Source organism: Culicoides brevitarsis, chromosome 2 (genome assembly GCF_036172545.1).
Source record: "Culicoides brevitarsis isolate CSIRO-B50_1 chromosome 2, AGI_CSIRO_Cbre_v1, whole genome shotgun sequence".
In the NCBI taxonomy this organism is placed as follows: domain Eukaryota; kingdom Metazoa; phylum Arthropoda; class Insecta; order Diptera; family Ceratopogonidae; genus Culicoides; species Culicoides brevitarsis.
In genome coordinates, this window is record NC_087086.1 from 24,899,322 (window position 1) to 24,916,740 (window position 17,419).

The following is a 17,419-nucleotide window of genomic DNA, read 5'->3' on the forward strand; positions in this document are numbered from 1 at the left end:
TTTTGAGTTTCATATGGAACGACTTTAAAAATTCTTAATTTTAATATTTTTTTTTAATAAATCACTATTTTTATTCAAAAAAACAAACTTTAATTTGCTTCTATTTCTAAATTGTCGTCATCTTTGACTTTCTTTTGTTTCGCGAGCATTGCTTCGTATCGCTCGGTTGCTTCCTTAACTTCCTCTTCGGTAACAGTGACTTTGACCTGGCACGCGATCTGCTCATTCCTGATAAATTGCAAATTTTTCATCTTCCGTTCGAGGAAGTCCAGCTGTTGCGACTCCAATTTTTCCCGATATTCGTCGAGTTTCTTCTGACGAATCTCGTCGCAGTGAATTTGTGTCAATTTCCTCAGAGAAGCCTTTCGTTCGATCCGGATGCAGTCTTCGGGGATGTCCTTGTAGATTAAATCCAGTTTTTCCAGCAGCCATTCGTATCGACGATAGTCCCAGCGACGGACGTATTTTAGGAATTTTCGTCGTTTTTCAATCATTTCCTTCAGCTTGACCTTCAGACGTTTGTTTCGCGGAAACTTTTCCATGATGTCCTGGTACGAGCGGATTTTTGCCGTCATTTTGGCGATTTTGGCTTCAACCGATCCGAAATCCAAGGCATGTCGATTCACACTGCCGATCATTTGTTCTTCGTAAATTTGCATGGCTTTGCGGCGAGGAGTGTTTCCGATGCGAAATAAATCTTTGACCCTGTCATCGGCCTCTTGCAGTTCCTTGCTTTTTTGGTAGTGGAACATGAACTGTTTCGGGTCTATCACGGGAAGCGGAGCACAGTCGCCAGATTTGCGGGGATCGATGCAGGAAACTTTCGCAGGACGGACCCATTTTATTTTCAGATCGGATTTTAAGGCATATCCGCGAGTGACGGACTGTCTGATGATCGGCAACGCAGTCGTCAAGCCTTTAACGATGTTCATCGCGAGGTATTTTGGAGGTTTTCAGCGATTTTCACGCGGTTTTTCGCCAATATTTTGATTTTTTCGTGAAATCGTGTTTTTTCAGACTGTTCTACACTTTAGCTGTCATACACATCATTTTCAGCCGACTCAAAGTATAACAGAGTGAGGTGTATGAAAATTTAAAAATTAACGAATTTGGTGCCCCGTGGTAAATTTGTGCCGTTTTTCAGACCCTTAGGTTCTAAATTAAAACCTTAAAAGTTTTCAGAACATTTTGTAATGTTTAAAATACAAAAAAATATATAAAATTTTTAAATTTTAATTAATTTAAAGTTTTATGGTTCAATAATTAGTTTTATTGTTATTTGAGAAAATTCAAATTTTGAGACAAAATTCTATTGATCACGCGATTAAATTTTAATAAATTTAACTTTGCATTTAAAAAGTATGAGCTTTAAGTCAAAAAGTGTATTTAAAAGTATTTAAAAAAAAAAGAATTAAAAAAATTATTAAATTATTAAAAAAAATTAAAAATTTGCGAGAGGATTTTCAATGGGACCTCGTCCGCAAGATCAGGCTTGTCGAATTTGTCAAGGGGCACCCATGTTATATGACAAGAGCTCGGACAACGGAAAAATTAGTACGCAACGATTCAAGGTTCCATCAGCAGACGAAATTCTCTTGCGAACGATGGAAATTTTAGATCGTCTTGAGTCTTCCTTGAATGATCCAATACTAAACCAATATTTCGGGAGCTTTATTGCAGCAGAGCTCGATGCATTTAGTTCTCCCAGCAAGTGTTCATTTGTAAAGGCTCATGTTTCAAAATACTTTGCAGCGACGGAGCGTAGACCAGATAATTGGTATCAATTTAAGGTAAGTTAATTAACTAGGTAGTATTTTACCTTTTTGCAGGTCCTCAGCCACATTATTGATGTTAATTTTTGCGATTTTTGAGATTTTTTTACAGAAATTTATTTAAAATTTTTCTCGAAATTTTTTCTAATGAGCTTTCATTTCTGGAAAATTAACTTAATTTATTTTTTTTTTACTTTTCTTCGTAAAAACATTTCTCAAAATAAATTCTTTTGGCTTAGAGTTTTCTTTTTCTACAACTCTCTAAAGTTTTAAAACGAAAAAATTGACAAATTCACTTTTTTCTACATTTTGAGCCATTTTGAGCGGTTGTTCACCAAAAAATACTTTTAATGAAATTTTTTCAGCTCTCCAATAGTGTATTTAAATTTTTGATTTTTCAAATAAGGCCAAAAACCTTCAAAAATGATGAAAATTTACATATTTTGAACCATACCTCCAAACTTTTCTAAAATTGTGTCAAATTGCTTAGAGAAGAAAAATTTTTAGTTTTAGACCCTCAGAAATCCTACGGAAGGGTTTCTCTGCTGATAGAAAAAAAATTGTTATTGAGTGTAATTTTTAGAGATTTTAAGTAAAATTTTATTTTATATTACCAATTTTGTTACTCTTTTTGGAATTTTTTTCCTTAATTAATCTCTGAGGAAAATTGTATATTTTTTTTTTAATTTTTTTAATAAATTTTTCAATTATTTTATTTTATTCTAAAACAAATAATAATTTTTTTAAAAAATGTTTTATCAAAAATGATTTAAAAATTATAAATTTTTAACAAATTTCTTAAATTTCCTACAAAATTTTCCTCACCCTCCTCCTTCATCCACCCACCCTCAAAAGTACAATCAAAACGCAAATTCCGAAAGGGTAATTTGATCGATTTTCACGAGGGACACGCGGCTGCCAAACTGATAAAAAGGCAAAGTCACCGGCGAACTTGCATAGTATTATTTGGACCACAGCAGAGAAAGCATCAACGTTTCTAGGAAAACGTTTAATCCAAAGAAAAAAAAAACTTCGTAAAACCCTTTGATTAAAATTTTTAGACTCGTAAAAGTGATTGGACAAGTTGAGTTTGTCTCATAACTTACAGAATTATATTAATTTTAACCAAAAATCATCATCTTTTGGTAAGTTTCTTTCGTATCTGCGATCCGCTATTCGACATGACAACGACGACAACGACACATGATAAGAACGAAATAAAGCACGTTTTTCTCCGCAGATTTAATCATGACTGAAGCCGCTGATACCTCAGTTCAGAATGTGGAAGTTGTCGTAAAGGGAGACCCAATTCCCGCTGGAAAATACACAATTCTCGCCTGTGATATCGACACAACTGGAAAACGCTTGATTGATGAGGTTAGCTTTCAATTTTTTTTTCAAGATGGCGGAAGGTAAAAAATTTAATTTTTTTTCGCAGATTGTCCACATTGCGACTTATTGCCCAAAAGAGCAATTCTCGCAATATGTGATCCCCTTGATGAATCTCAACCCGGCTGCCCGGCAACGTCACCAGATCCGCATCGTGACAAGTCGCTTCTTCCGTATGTTGAAGGACTTGCACACGTACAAAATTATCAAGACAAAGTCGGAGGTTGCTGCGTTAAATGACTTTTTGGCGCATCTGGAAAAGTCGAAACAGGAAGATGGCGACTCGAAAGGCGTGATTTTGTTGTTCCACGAGAGTCGCAAGTTCTTCCCTTACATGTTGATTCAAGCTTTGAAGAAGTAAGTTTTATTTTTTCGCTTTTTAGTGAAAAAAAAACTCACCGTTACTTTTTTTTCTCTGTAGATACAATTTATTGGACCGTTTCTTCGAGACAGTCAAGTCGTTCGTCAACACACACAGCATCGCGGTCGAGAAACATGGCAGCTCGATGAAATATTTCTCGTTAAAAGAGGTGACCAAAGCCCTGTTAAACGTCGAGGACAAGGACGAGTTTGAGGGAAATGCCGCACATCGTTGCAAAATGACGTATGCCCTCGCGAAACACTTGGCACGTGGCGATTCGACGGAAGAAATGGACGACGAGACGTCCATGAAGAAGCTGATGGAGTTCTGTTGCGAATACGGATGCACCACGGACCAGGAAATGAAGGAATTGGACGAGCAGGAGAAAATTGTGTTGCGCCAGAACACTTTGCGTCCCATTTTCCTCGAATATTTCCGCACGACGTTGTACCATCGGGTCCGTGCCGTCACCTATCGTCGTGTTCTCGCCGAAAATGGGCACGAGCTGACGTCGTTGCACAAATTGTGGGAAGAGGAAAAGCGCGAGGGACTCAACAAATGCCTCGAAGCGTGCACCGACCTCAAGGAACGTGATCGCGAAGAGCTCGTGGAAATTCTCGATCATCACTTTGACCCGGAGAAGGATGCCTATCGTCCAATTGTGCGTCGTCGCAGCAGCACGGGCAATCCGCGTTCCAGTCCACGGCGTCGCAGCAAGAGTGTTTCGTCCAAAAATGGTGGCAGCAACAATAATAACAACAACAACAACCCTGCCAAGGGCATGGATAAGAACGGCAACAACACAAGTCCCTCGAAGAAAAAGTTCTTCCGCAATAATCGCAACCGGAACAATCGCGTCAACCGCATGACTGCCTAACTTTGGTTCGCCGCCGCTTCAAACCGTACGTAAAGAGATGACAGAATGCATGTTTGATACTTGAAAGAAAGTAAACAAACCAATTTTTTAGATTGCACCACAATTCCGAACATTCCAACATAAAGTAGCTTAAAATTCGAGAAATAATATGAAATAATCGCGCAACTCATTTTGAGAAAGAAAGCAAACAAAATTCGTTTAAGTTCACCATTTGAAGTGTGAATCTCAAAAAAAAACTCAAGATGAGTTCGTTAATTAATTAATTTTTGATTTGAAGAAATATTATTTATGAAGTAATTTAGATTTAGATTTAGAAGTTAGAGAACTGATGTTCAACAAAAAAGAGAGATAATGGAAATTGTTGGAATAGTTTCCGGAATCGAAGAAAATTCGTTTTTATACTAAAATGTTTGTCTATGAACAAGATTGAGAAAAAATAAACTTAAAAGATTGATTCAAAAAAAAAATATATTTATTTTTAATTTAGGCCGCTCCAAATGAAACTCAATAGTTTTGTCCGATGCCCCATTTTAAATTCGAAAATCCAAAATTATTGATTTTTTTTTTCAAAAAAAAATTTTGACAGTTATTTTATTAAAATTAATTTTTTTCTTCAATTTTAATTAAATATTTTTTAAATCAATTTTTAATACAAAAATATCAATGTAAAAAACTCAAAACAAAAAAATTTTGATTAATGATGAAAAATTTTTTAAAAATTTTACATTTTGTATGAAAAAAAGTATTTCAATTTTTTTTTTTTTTTGCCCCCCCCCCATTTTTATTTCAAAATTTTTGGACAAAACTATTGAGTTTCATTTGGAGCGGCCTTATTTTTTTTTTAATTCAATTAAAAATTTTTAATTTAAAAAATTATTGGAATTTAGAAAAAAAAATTTACAATAATTTTTTTTCAATAATTTTATCATAAATTATTATTTGATTTTTTTAATTTTTTGGGAAAAATTTAGTTTCGTTAATTTTTATTTACTTATCGGCATTTTTTATTTTTAGAAAAAGAGCAGGTTTTTTTTTACAGCAAAATATAATTTTTTACTGGATTTAATTTTTTACGTAATTCATAAGCTAATTTGTAAGAAAAAAAAATTATGACGTAAGGGATTTAGAGCTTTAAGTTAGGTCTTTTCTTAGGATAAATCATTAAAAAATTAAAAAAAGTCGTGAAAATGAGGAAATTTTTTTAAATTTATAAATTTTTTACCGAAAAAAATCTTAAAAATTATTTTAAAAAAATTTTACGAAAAAAATCAAAACTTTGAACATTTAATTTGTAAAATGATAAAATTTTCTAAAAATATTATTAAAAAAATTATTTCTTAATATTTTTATTTCTCTTAAAAATTTATCGAAAATTTTCCTCTTCATAAATTTTAATTTTAAAAATTAAAAAAAATCCAAACTTTCACTTTTAAATTTTTTTCCTTTCATTTTTTACTGGAAATCATTCTATCGGTATTTTTTTTATTTTATTTTTCCATTATTTACTTTTTTTTTATGTCATCACTGACCTTCTTAACTTTTTTCCGCATTCACTTCTGTTTGACCAACTTCACATTTTAAAATTAATTTTTCTTCACAACATTGACACACTTTGCAATTATTAAACCGCATAATAATATTTTCCATGAACCAGGACAAATCTAGCCCGCACACCTCTAATCAATCATTTTAGCTTCACATGCCGGTAAAAATGCATTGTCAACAGTACTTTGACCATTTTTTAAATTAATTATCCACGAAAATTATAAATAAAAATAAATAACGATGAACTTGACATTCATTGTGCTAATCTAAAAAAAATTTTTTTTTTAAATAATTTTGTCGCTTTTTAAATTTTTTGTCTGTCCGCCTAAAATAAAATACAAAAAATTATTAAAAAAATATTAATTAAAGAATTAATTAAAAATGCGATCAAATTTCGCATTTCACGACAACTTTCCTCTCTTTTTTTTATTGTAATGATTGTCTGTGATTCCGCGAGTGAGTAAATAATGCACACACCGCTTTACACACTTTTTTCGGTATATATAAAAATAAATAATTGAATAAAATTAGCCATTAACACAGTTTTGGGAGCCCGCGAAAGATAGATAGACGCAACGAAAATTAAAAATTTGCATACAAACACTGGAAGCCGCCAGTTTTCCCACAGATTTTTGGAGAAATTTCTCTCGTTTCGGCAACGAAACTTCAGATCAACGCCGAATTTCGATCGAAGTGGACGTGTTTTGTAAAAAATAAAAATGAATTTTGTCGGAATTTATCTTCTGAACTGCTTTTTGCTGGTTGCTGCCTTTGAGGATTACTTCGAATTCAACAAGTTTCCGGAAATGAATGCGCAAATTAAGAAGCAACAAGGTGCCTTTTCGAGCAAAATGCGAAATTTATTGAGTTCTGGAGAGACAACAAAATTCTATGGACCTTACGATGATTGTGTGCGTTTAAAAAATCGAACGACGATCATTAAGGAGATGGAAGTGTAAGTAAAAATTTAGTTTTTTAACTTTTAAATTATTTTTTTAATCGCAGGAAGTTCCAGAGCATCCAACTTTGTGGCGCAAGTAACAGAGTTCTCTTAGATTTCGAGCCGCATTTAGAATATGGAGCGGTTTCTTTCAAATTTCGCTTCAATCGACTTAATTTGAAGTTAAGCAGCATCAGTCAAAACATTGGAAGTAGTTCACAGCAGTTTACCGAGTATATTGTGTAAGAAATTTTTGTAGATTTAACGGTTTTTGTGTAAATTCTCACTTTTTTAACAGTATTGCGATGGAAGATGTTATCGTGGAGGGTGCGTCTGGTGTTCAAGTTGATCAATTAGAGAAATCTTGGAAGACTTCTACTTGGACACAGGAGATTTCCTACGGAGATTTGTATCTAGAAGTAAGTTTTATCGATTTTTTCTTAATTTTTTATACAAGAATTATACAAAAATTAAATTTATAGGCAAAAATTTAAGTTTTTTGGATAAAAATTAATATTTCTTTGACAAAAATTATTTTTTTAAAGACAAAAATTTAATTTTTAGGCAAAAAAATGTTTTTTTTTTAGACAAAAAGTAACATTTTTGAATAAAAATTTAATTTTTTAAATTATTCTTTAAAACAAAAAATTACATTTTTCAGACAAAAATTCACAAAAATTTGAACAAAAAATAATTTTTTTTCGACAAAAAAATTTAATTTTTTAGACAAATTTTTTTTAGAAAAAATTAAATTTTTTTTTTTCAAAAAAACTTACATTTTTTTCCTTTTTAGCGTGAATCTGGTCATCCATCGTCCCGCTTGAAGCTCAACGAAACAATTCTTACCACCAACACCATCGGTCGTCTCTTCAAATACGAGTCCTATCGTCTCATCAAGCAAGAATTGCAACACCAAATCGACGTGGCACTCGACAAATACCCCATTTCGGACGTTTTCACTTCGCATCGTCTTCTCACGCAATTCAAGTCGCAAGTTCTCAACATGAATAAATTCGCAAATCGCTTCGTTGACAACTTGCTGAATGAAACGCGCATCTACATTCGTGAAAATAATCAGCAAATTGCATCAATACCGGATTACGCCACCAGATTTTCGCGTGAATGGGGTCTCTTGACGGTTTGGGGCGAGATCGTGGCGTCACGTGGTTACGTTGGAGACTTGTCCACGATCAAAAGAACAGCAAATTTCACCATTTTACCGTTGCGCAAGGCAAAGTTGTTGAAAGTTTTTGGTGCTCTTGGACTGGAAAATTTGGAGTTTGGATATGCGGATTATGAAGCGCACGTTTGGAATGTTGGACCGAAAGGAAGAATTAATGCACAGACGGAAAAAAATTCGATCGCTTTTTATTTCAAAGGGGGATTGAATGCGAAAAGTGGATCGCTGGATGTGCGAACTTTTGATGTGAATATCGTTGATTTTGAGTAAGTTTTGATTTTTACTTTTTTTTATTTTTCTTATTTCTTAAAAAACCCGAAAATAATTAGAAAAAAATTTCTTCATTTTAAAATTTCCTCAAAAATTAGAAAATTTAATTTTAAAGATTTTTCATATTTTTTTTTTAATTCAATCTTTTAATGAAAATTTGTTTAATACAAAACAATTTTTAAAACTTAAATCGTTCTTATCTTAATTTTAAAATATAATTCTTAATTTATTTCCAAGCTCGTGCTTCATGTTAAATTTAAAAATTTAAGGATTAAAAAAAAAAATTTTGTAGAAAAAGTTACTGGTTTCTGGTTTTTTTTTCATTATGAATTTAATGAAAACTTGCAATTTTAATCAAATTTTTAATGGAAATAATTATTAAAAAAAATTATTTTAAAGATCAATTTAAAAATTTTAGTTTTAGAAAAAAAATCTTTTGCAAATTTAGTTTTCGTCATAAAAATTTATTTAAAATGAAAAAAAAATATTGAAAAATTATTGCAAAGGAAATTTCAATTTTTTTCTAATTTTTTTTTTAAATACGTCAAGAAAAAAAAATCAAATAAATTCAAAGCGGACTAACCTTAATAAAAATCTCATAAAAAATATTTTTTTAAAATTTTTTTCAGGAACACCAAAATAAAAGCCACCGGTCTCGGTCCCTTCAACTACATTTATTCCATCGCACTAAGTCGCATCGCTGAAAATGGCAAAGACGATGTTCTACCAATTATCGAAAGATCTCTCGGTGACATGATCTCACGACAAATGGGAAATGGATTTGCTCTCCAAGGCATCATCACTCATTGAATTTTGCGTCGTGAGCAACAAAAAACAGGTTTTTAAGTAATTTTTTTTATTTAAATTTTAATTCTTCTAATAAATTACTACCCCAGCATCATCATGTAGTTTAATCGTTAAAATGTCAGTTTATTGTTTTTTTTTTAGTTAAATGTTCGTTCACAATAATAATATAATTAATACTCTTAAATACAATGCTTTGAATGCATTTTGGTTGCCACAGTTTTCCTAAATTTCTAATTTTTTAAAGGTAATGATATTTTTTTTGAATATATTTTTATGATAATTTTAGTACTGATCCTCCCTCAGTACCTTTCTAGCTTTAAATACTTTACTTTCCGTGCCGAAAGAATTAATTTTTGGGTAAAATGGGAATTTTTAATAAAAAAAATATCACAGAAACAAAAGAAAATCGATTAAAAAAAGGAAAAATTTTTCAACTTTAACGCTTCGTGTCGTTCTGCCAGTTCGGCCAATTGTTTCCTTGGGGTGGTAATTGAGAGTTTGGGTGTGCGTTGGCATTGTAATACGATCCGCCATTTGCTGCTGGTGGCATTGGGGGTCGTTGTTGCTGCTGCTGCGGATGCACAGGCGGTTGATTGGGGTACGCGCCATACGCGTAACTTTGATCAGGATATTGGTAGCTTTTTGCGCTGTTGTAGGCCGGCGCTGGAGGATATGCCGGTTGGCTGTTCGTTGGTGGGGCGAGGGGCTTCGAATCTAAAATAAGAGGAAAAATTATATAAAAATGATTTAAAAAAAAAATAATTTTTATTTAAATTTTTTTTTTCAATTTCAAAAAAATATTTTTTTTATAAAAAAAATTATTCAATTTCAACACTTTTTGATCGTTTATCAATAGTTTAGAATTTAAATTTATAAAAAAATTTGATTTTTGAATTTTTTTTCTAATATTTTTCGATTTTTTGAAAGAAGCAGGAAACAAAAATTTTGAAATAAATTTTAGATTGGCCTAAATTAAAATTTCTAGAAAATTAAAGTAACTTACGTTGATAATTTGAGAAATTTTGTGCATTTGCGTGCGAAAACGTCGTATTGCCGGCCACTGGATTGTGTCCCAACGCATTTGTGGGAGCTCGTTGATCATAAGTTCCGTAGTGATGCTGCGCTTGTGGTGCTTGTTGTTGCGGCGACACTGCTGGAGGCTGATTATAGCCACCATATTGATGTCCGCCACTGCCATTGGGCGTTCCGGCGGCAGGAACAAACGTTTCTGGGGTACGAGGTTTATTGCGTGGAACTAAATTCGGCTTGTACACCGGCTTTTCGCGCATCGGTTCCTGTGGTTGTTGTTGCTGCGGAACGGGAACTGCCTGGCTTTGTGGAATGTTGTTGGCGGCCGATGTCGATGGAAGATTGAACGAAGATGCCGGAGGTGCGTTTGTGGGTGCCGGATTCGGGTACGTAATTGACGTCATGACGCATTCATCGTCGTCGGAATCGACTTTTTTGGTGCCAGTTGACTCCAAGAGGGCTTGTTCGACACCACTTGGACCGGATGAAGAGCCACCCGATGCATCTGATGTTGCTCCGGGCTTTGCTGTCGATCGGATTGCGATAATTTTACCGGATTCCAATTGCATGTAGATTCCTTTTGTGCTTTTGAGAACCATCACTCGTTGTCCTGCCTTCAAAATTATGTTTTCCTTGGTTTGTGAACTTGTTGGAATCACCACATCTGTAGCAAAAAATCAAATTTTGTCAGAATTGTTTGTTAAATTTTACAAAATTCAAGTACAAACCTAAAGGTAATGTCATTTCTCGTGCTTCCATTCCTTGTTTGATCCAAACATCAGCAGGTATCCATGTCGTAGGACGCGGCATGTTATTTCGAGCTAAACGATCTTTGTCTGAGAGTGGTGGACGACCCTAAAAAATATATATATTTTATTAGTATTCGGTTAAAAAAACGAAAATCTTTAAATTTTTATAAAAAATCTCCAAAAAAGTTTTAAAAATCGTGATAAAATGGTTTTAAGAAAAAAATCTGAATTTTGAATATTTTAATTTTGAGAATTGGTTTTGAAATACTTTTTAATAAAAAATTAAAATAATTAGCAAAATCAAATTTTTTATACAAAATGAAAATTTTAAAACAATTTCTGATCGTTAATCGATGCATAATTGTGTTAATTTTAAGGTTTTTATAATTTTAATTAAAATTCAAAAAATTTTTAATTTAAAAATGTAAAAATAACCATAAAAAATTCTTAATACAAAAAAAAATATATTAAATTGATATTTTGAAACAACAAAAAGTCAAAATTAAAATAAAATAATTAAGGCCGCTCCAAATGAAAATCAAAAATAAAGTCCGATGCCCCAGTTAAAAAAATATTTTTTTCAAATTTTAATTTGAAATACTCTGAAATTTATTTTAAATAAGCAAATCTCAAAGTAAATCGTAAAAAGTTCATCACAAATTTTATTTAACGCTAAAAAATTGTTAAAATTTTGTATGAAAAAACTTTTAGCTTTTTTAATAAAATTTACTTAATACTAAGAAAAAGTCAAAATTTTTTTTTTTATTTTCGACCCTGAAAATAACCATCAAAAATTCACAATACAAAAAAATATATATATTAAATTGATATTTTGAAACAAAAAAAAAAAGTCAAAATTAAACTAAAATAATTAAGACCGCTCCAAATGAAAATCAAAAATAAAGTCCGATGCCCCAGTTAAAAAAATATTTATTCAAATTTTAATTTGAAATACTGTGAAATCTATTTTAAATCAGCAAATCTCAAAGTAAATCGTAAAAAGTTCATCACAAATTTTATTTAACGCTTAAAAACTGTTAAAATTTTGTATGAAAAAAAGTAATTATTTTTTTTTATTTTGCCCTCAATTTTTTTTTATTTTCAAAAATTTTAGACTTTATTTTTAGCCTAAATTATTTTTTTTAAAGTTTTTTAAATTGATTGTTTTCTTTAAAAATATTTTTAGAAAAATTACTGAACATCAGAAAAAATTTTTAAATCTTTTGATTGTAATCGTATAAAAATGTTTTTCACTTGAAAAGTTCTCAGGTTCGTTTTTAATTTAATATCAAATTAAAATAAAAACAGCTTTAAATTTTAATTTATCAATAAAAATACCTCCAATAAAAAATAAAAAAAAGTAGAATTTTTGAAATTGTTTTGGACAAATTGATAAAATTTTCATAAATTTTGTATTTCAAAACCAATTTTCCCTCAGACCAAAAAAAAAAAAAAATTAAGACAGAAAATAATTTAAAATCAATTCTTACCCGTCCAAGTGATTGCACCGCTTTGTGTATCAACTGCCCATCTGGCGTGCGATAAGCCCTGTATTGCGTTCCCATACTCGTATACGTATAAGCCGGCTTACTAGACGCCTGTTTCTCCATCTCATACCCCCTTTGAGCGAGTCGTTTTTCCGCCGACGACAATTTCTTCTCCTTCCGATCGACGAACAAACTTTCATGCTGAAACGGTTTCTTCGTCAACTTGAACGAATGCTTTTCGAGCAACGCATGCACCACGGTATCCGTATAATCATCTTTAAATTTCGCAAAATCCTCCACTTCCGTGATTTCTTCATCGTCATAACATAAATTCGTGATTTCCTTCATGGACAAATACGCATCCGGATTGCATTCGTCGACAACCCGATCGGACATGCCCTGTTTGTTGATTTGCCGATCGTAGATTTTCTTCTCGAGACACGCATCCATGACGATCCGGTACACGAAACAGGGTTTTTGTTGGCCGTAGCGGTAAACGCGACACACGGCTTGCGTATCGTGACACGGATTCCAACTGGTGTCGAAGACAACGACGCGATTCGCGCCCACCAAGTTGATGCCGAGCGAGCCAGCGCGCGTCGACACGAGGAACAAGTGAACATTTTTATTCGCATTGAATTCGTTGATGAGCTTTTCGCGTTCTTGTGCCACGGTACTGCCATCTAAGCGGAAATACGAGACGTTTTTCATCCACGTCGCATCCGAATTGGGGATTTTTGACTTTTGCAGGAACTTTTCGATGACATTGAGGGTTAGCAAGCTCTGACTGAACAGCAACATGCGATCCCCGAGGGCGATTGTCTCCTCGAGCAAGCAAAAGAGAACTTCCATCTTCGGGGAATTGGATAAGAGATCGGGCGTGTAACCTTTGAGCAGCTCAACGGCCCAGTCATACGGAATGGAATCGTCTTTGACCTTTGCTCCTTCAACTTCTTCCTTTATTTCGTCCGCTAATTTGTTGTCGCTCGCAATTTCTTTCGGTTTTTCCTCTTCCGCTGCCTTAATTTCGTCTTTCACCTCCGGAGGTTTCGTTTCCGGGGCATTTGCGTTCCACCCAAAGGCGTTTTCGGGCTTTTGGTCGTACCATCCTTGGTTTTGGGGAGGATACGAGCCCGCCGGAGACGCTCCGTAATATTGTTGGTGATTGTATTGCTCTTGTCCGTAGCTGCCGTAGCCTTGCCAGTAGTTTTGATTGTAGTTGGAGTAATAATTGCCATTGTTTCCCGTGGGTTGTGCATTATTGTAGTATGACGGGTACGAGTTTGGAGTGGAATGATATGAATTTGACGATCCGGGAGCAGCTGCGGGGTACGGATTGTACGGCGGCGGTGCTTGTTGAGGGTAGGAAGGTGGCGGAACTGCCGAATTTATCGCAGGTTTGATTTCCGGACTCTTCGGTTTTGGGATTTCTTTCGCTTTGCGTCCTCGTTTTTTGCCACCGGTCGCACTGGAGGTCGTCGAAGCAGTTTCCATCACCTCATCCAACTCCAAATCGATATCAGCTTCGCGTTTCTTGAGGAAATTGTACAAAACGTCGGGATGATTCCAAATTTTGCAGCAAACAGCGAACGCTTTTAGCGGATTTGGGACATTTTTGGTGCGAACGACTTCATTCATAAAAGTGTCGTAGAGTTTTCGCTGAAAAGCCGTCATTCGTACCATTAAAACGAACTCCTGTTTCAACGGAAGCGTCGATTGAAGCACCCGATGCGAGCGTCGTTGCACGAAACCAAGTAGCAATGAGTGCAGAACATGCGCTCGGTACCTCATGAGTTTGCAATCCTGCGGCGTCGAGTCAATGCACTGCCCATTCTGGATCGGGCGCTCAAACATATTCGAAAATTCCGTCTTGGTGCCGAGATAATTGGGCCTCACGAAATCCACCATGCACCAATATTCCATCAAATTATTCTGCAACGGATACCCGGTCAAGACAATTCTCCGTTTCGACTTGATTTGCTTGAGTGCCACCGAAATGCTGGCATGCGAGTTCTTGATGCGATGCCCTTCGTCGCAAATTACGAGATCCGGCCCGGGACAAACGAGCGCCTCGTGAATCGAGTCAAACATCGATTTTTGCTCCTCATTCTGTTGCGGCGTCATGAGTTGCGTGACAGGAACTTTTCGTTTGGTTTTGGACATTTTCTTCATGCTCAGCAGGCGGAACATTTCGTAGCCGATCATCAAGACGCCGCCTTCGCGTGCCCACTGAATTACGACCTCGGAACGGGCGGCAAGCGTTTTGTGGTTGTCGTTCAGGATGAAAACCTTGAATTGGCGCGGTCGGATGTGATCGCGTTGATCGTCGCGCACCGTCTCCGGGATCCACATGTTGAATTCGTGCAGCCAATTTTGCAGCGTGTTGATTGGCATGATGATAAGTACCGTTTTGGAGCTCGTGTGACGCAGGAAAATGTCGCAAAAGCTCACCAGTTGGAGGGTTTTGCCGAGACCTGGAAGGAAAAATCATGTTAGAAAAAGTATTTCAAAACAAGATTTATAAAAAAAATTAAAAATGTTTTCGATTATCTAATTTTTATTATTATTGAGTATCTAAAATGTAAGAAAAGGCATTTATGACCATTTTTTTTTTTTTTGAAAAAGATTAGTTTTTTTTGAAAAAGATCAAAATTTTCTTTGAATAATTTTCAATTTAATTTTTCTTCAATTTGAGTGAAGTTTAATTTTTTTTAATTCTGTATTTTTTTTTGTATTTCCTATAATGATGTACCTACAAAATTTTTAAAATTTTAAATTTTTTAAAAAAGTACAGTTTTCTTTCAAATTTTTAAAGAATTTCAAAGAATGAATATGAAGAAGAAGGAATAAACATTTTTCTTTAGATAAAAAATTAGTTTTTAATGAAAATTATCAGAAAGTATTGAGTTTTTGAATTTCAATGTTATTTTAACGGAAATTTCGATCTTTTTCACAAAATGTTTTTTCAAAAACTTATTGTTTGACATCAAATCAATAATTTTTTCGACTTAAATTTCCGCATTTTAGGACAAAAACTTTAAACATTTCTGAATGCAAGTCCTTAGCAAGTTAATTTTTTTAATGAATTTTAGAAAATTATGACTTTGATCTGCATGTCATTTACATTTTTGTCAAATTTTCTCTATTTTTTTTTTGATTAAAAAAATTTGCATCAAAAATTATCTGATTTATTTTTTATTAATTGTTTTAAATAAGAATTCTTGAAACATTTTCCGCTATGCCTAAATAATCTCAAATTTACCGATTTCTTCTCTAAGAATGCCACAGTTTAATTGAATTAATTATTTTTAAATTTATTTTAGCAATCTAATCCAAATATTTATCCATTAGAAGCAAAATTACTAATTTTCCCAATTTTTGAAAATTTTTCTTAAATTTTCTCAATGAGTTTTAAATTTTTTTTTAATCAAGCGAAAAAAAAATTATTGAAAATTTCCTCTTTTAAATTTTCTCAATAAAATCAAGAGATCGAAAACCTTTTAATTATTTTTTTTTTGGTTCAAATAAAAATAAAATCAATAATAACTCACCCATCGAATGTGCCAAAATGCACCCGAAACCGGTACTCGTATCATACCGACTTGTCGACTCAATGATGTTATCGAACAAAAACCGAATTCCTCCAATCTGATGCGGCTTCACAATTTTCCCCAGTTGCGGTGCCAAAAAGATATCTGGCTCCTCGGGGGCATGTCCGACATTCACAAGCACTCTTCCCTGCTCGTCCGGCACGTTGTACGTATCATTTGTGTGCAATCCGCAATTATTCGGATCCTCATCGGGCTCGTTGTCAATTTCGTCATCATCCGACAAAACGATGCAATCTTCCTCGTCGCTGCTGATGGTAACGACATCTTTTTTCATTGGCGTCGTTGCTGCTGCGGGATCTGTTTTGTCGCTACTTTGCACGGGACGAATTGTCACCGATGGCGTGAGATCAGTCGTGGAGGTGGTTTGAAGAGTTGCTGCATCTTCGGTCGCCGGAACCGAGGATTTTCCCAAATTCGCATGTCCCTGCAAGAATTGCAACACCTTCTCCTCAGTCTTACTAAATTTGTCCATTGCAGCATGTCGCTGGGACTCGCGCAAAATCCGCTGTTGCTCCTGAACGCGAGCAAGACGCTCCATTTCTTCCTTCTGGGCGGCCAATGTCGAGGCATCGAGTTGCGTGTCATCCAACACATCTTTGATATTTTTCCGTAAATTCGTCGGTTTGCGTTTTTTCATGTCGCTCCCGTCAGCGTCGTCCTGCTTCGACACCGATTTGAACGTAATTTCGTCCATTTCTTTCAATTTTTGTTCCGCATCTTGGAATTCCCTGTCGGTCTCATCAGCACCGTCGGCTGATTCCTCCTCTTCTTTCACATTTTCTTCCTCTTCTTCGGGATCTTCAAGTTTTGCGGATTTTGTTTCTGGTGCGTCCTCATCCAATTCCGCCTCCCCGACTTTACGTTTTGTCGGATCTTCGGTCCGATCATCCGGTTCCATGTTCTGCTCGTCGTTGCTGGTGTCCATTTCGCCGACACTCTGCTCAATCGTTGCTACTTTTCGTCATTTAATGCGAAAGCCCGGATTCTGTAATTTTTGCTCGGTGTTCGCCCAAATAAAAAAATTCTTCTAGAAAATTGTTTGAAATTCGCTTAATCGCTCGAAATTCCGGTAATTCGTGGATTCAGATGATTGCAGTCGATAAATGCATCGCTCGAGCGTCTGTTTTGTCGAGTTTTTGTGTCAATTTTCTCGTATTTTCCGCAATTTTCGTACTAGAAAATATTTTTTTTGTGAGAATTTTTAAATTTTTTACTTTGTGGTCTGTGTTTTTGGACTGAAGGAAAAGAGTCGTGAGACGAATGAAATTGATAAAACGGGTCGTGGTTTGTGTTTGAGAAAAAACAGTTGAATTTTTGAATTTTATTTTATTGAATTTCGGTTAAATCGATTTTGAAAAAATAAGCACGAAATAAATCATGAAATTTCTCTCAATTTCTTTCA

General features: G+C 34.3%; 3 protein-coding genes across 4 annotated transcripts; 1 reads left to right on the plus strand and 2 right to left on the minus strand.

Moving 5' to 3' along the window:
• Nucleotides 1–27: 27 nt before the first annotated feature.
• LOC134830915 (small ribosomal subunit protein uS15m) lies at nucleotides 28–1,031 on the minus strand. Its single transcript, XM_063844529.1, has one exon. It carries the CDS (start codon nucleotides 930–932, stop codon nucleotides 90–92), a length of 843 nt encoding a protein of 280 aa, XP_063700599.1. The 5' UTR covers nucleotides 933–1,031; the 3' UTR covers nucleotides 28–89.
• A 1,706-nt stretch (nucleotides 1,032–2,737) lies between these two features.
• Nucleotides 2,738–4,866, plus strand: LOC134832431 (maternal protein exuperantia). Of its 2 annotated transcripts, XM_063846448.1 has the most exons (5): nucleotides 2,738–2,917; nucleotides 3,013–3,149; nucleotides 3,211–3,518; nucleotides 3,583–4,424; nucleotides 4,491–4,866. In XM_063846448.1, exons 2-4 carry the CDS (start codon nucleotides 3,021–3,023, stop codon nucleotides 4,397–4,399), a joined length of 1,254 nt encoding a protein of 417 aa, XP_063702518.1. In that variant the 5' UTR covers nucleotides 2,738–2,917; nucleotides 3,013–3,020; the 3' UTR covers nucleotides 4,400–4,424; nucleotides 4,491–4,866. The 2 variants fall into 2 exon arrangements, with proteins under 2 accessions (XP_063702518.1, XP_063702517.1); XM_063846447.1 differs by lacking the exon at nucleotides 4,491–4,866 and having other exon boundaries at nucleotides 3,583–4,474.
• Nucleotides 4,867–9,218: 4,352 nt separating this feature from the next.
• Nucleotides 9,219–17,179, minus strand: LOC134832430 (helicase ARIP4). Its single transcript, XM_063846446.1, has 5 exons — nucleotides 15,958–17,179; nucleotides 12,410–14,880; nucleotides 10,899–11,025; nucleotides 10,145–10,834; nucleotides 9,219–9,855 (listed from the first exon to the last, which is right to left on the minus strand). Exons 1-5 carry the CDS (start codon nucleotides 16,940–16,942, stop codon nucleotides 9,578–9,580), a joined length of 4,551 nt encoding a protein of 1,516 aa, XP_063702516.1. The 5' UTR covers nucleotides 16,943–17,179; the 3' UTR covers nucleotides 9,219–9,577.
• Nucleotides 17,180–17,419: the final 240 nt, after the last annotated feature.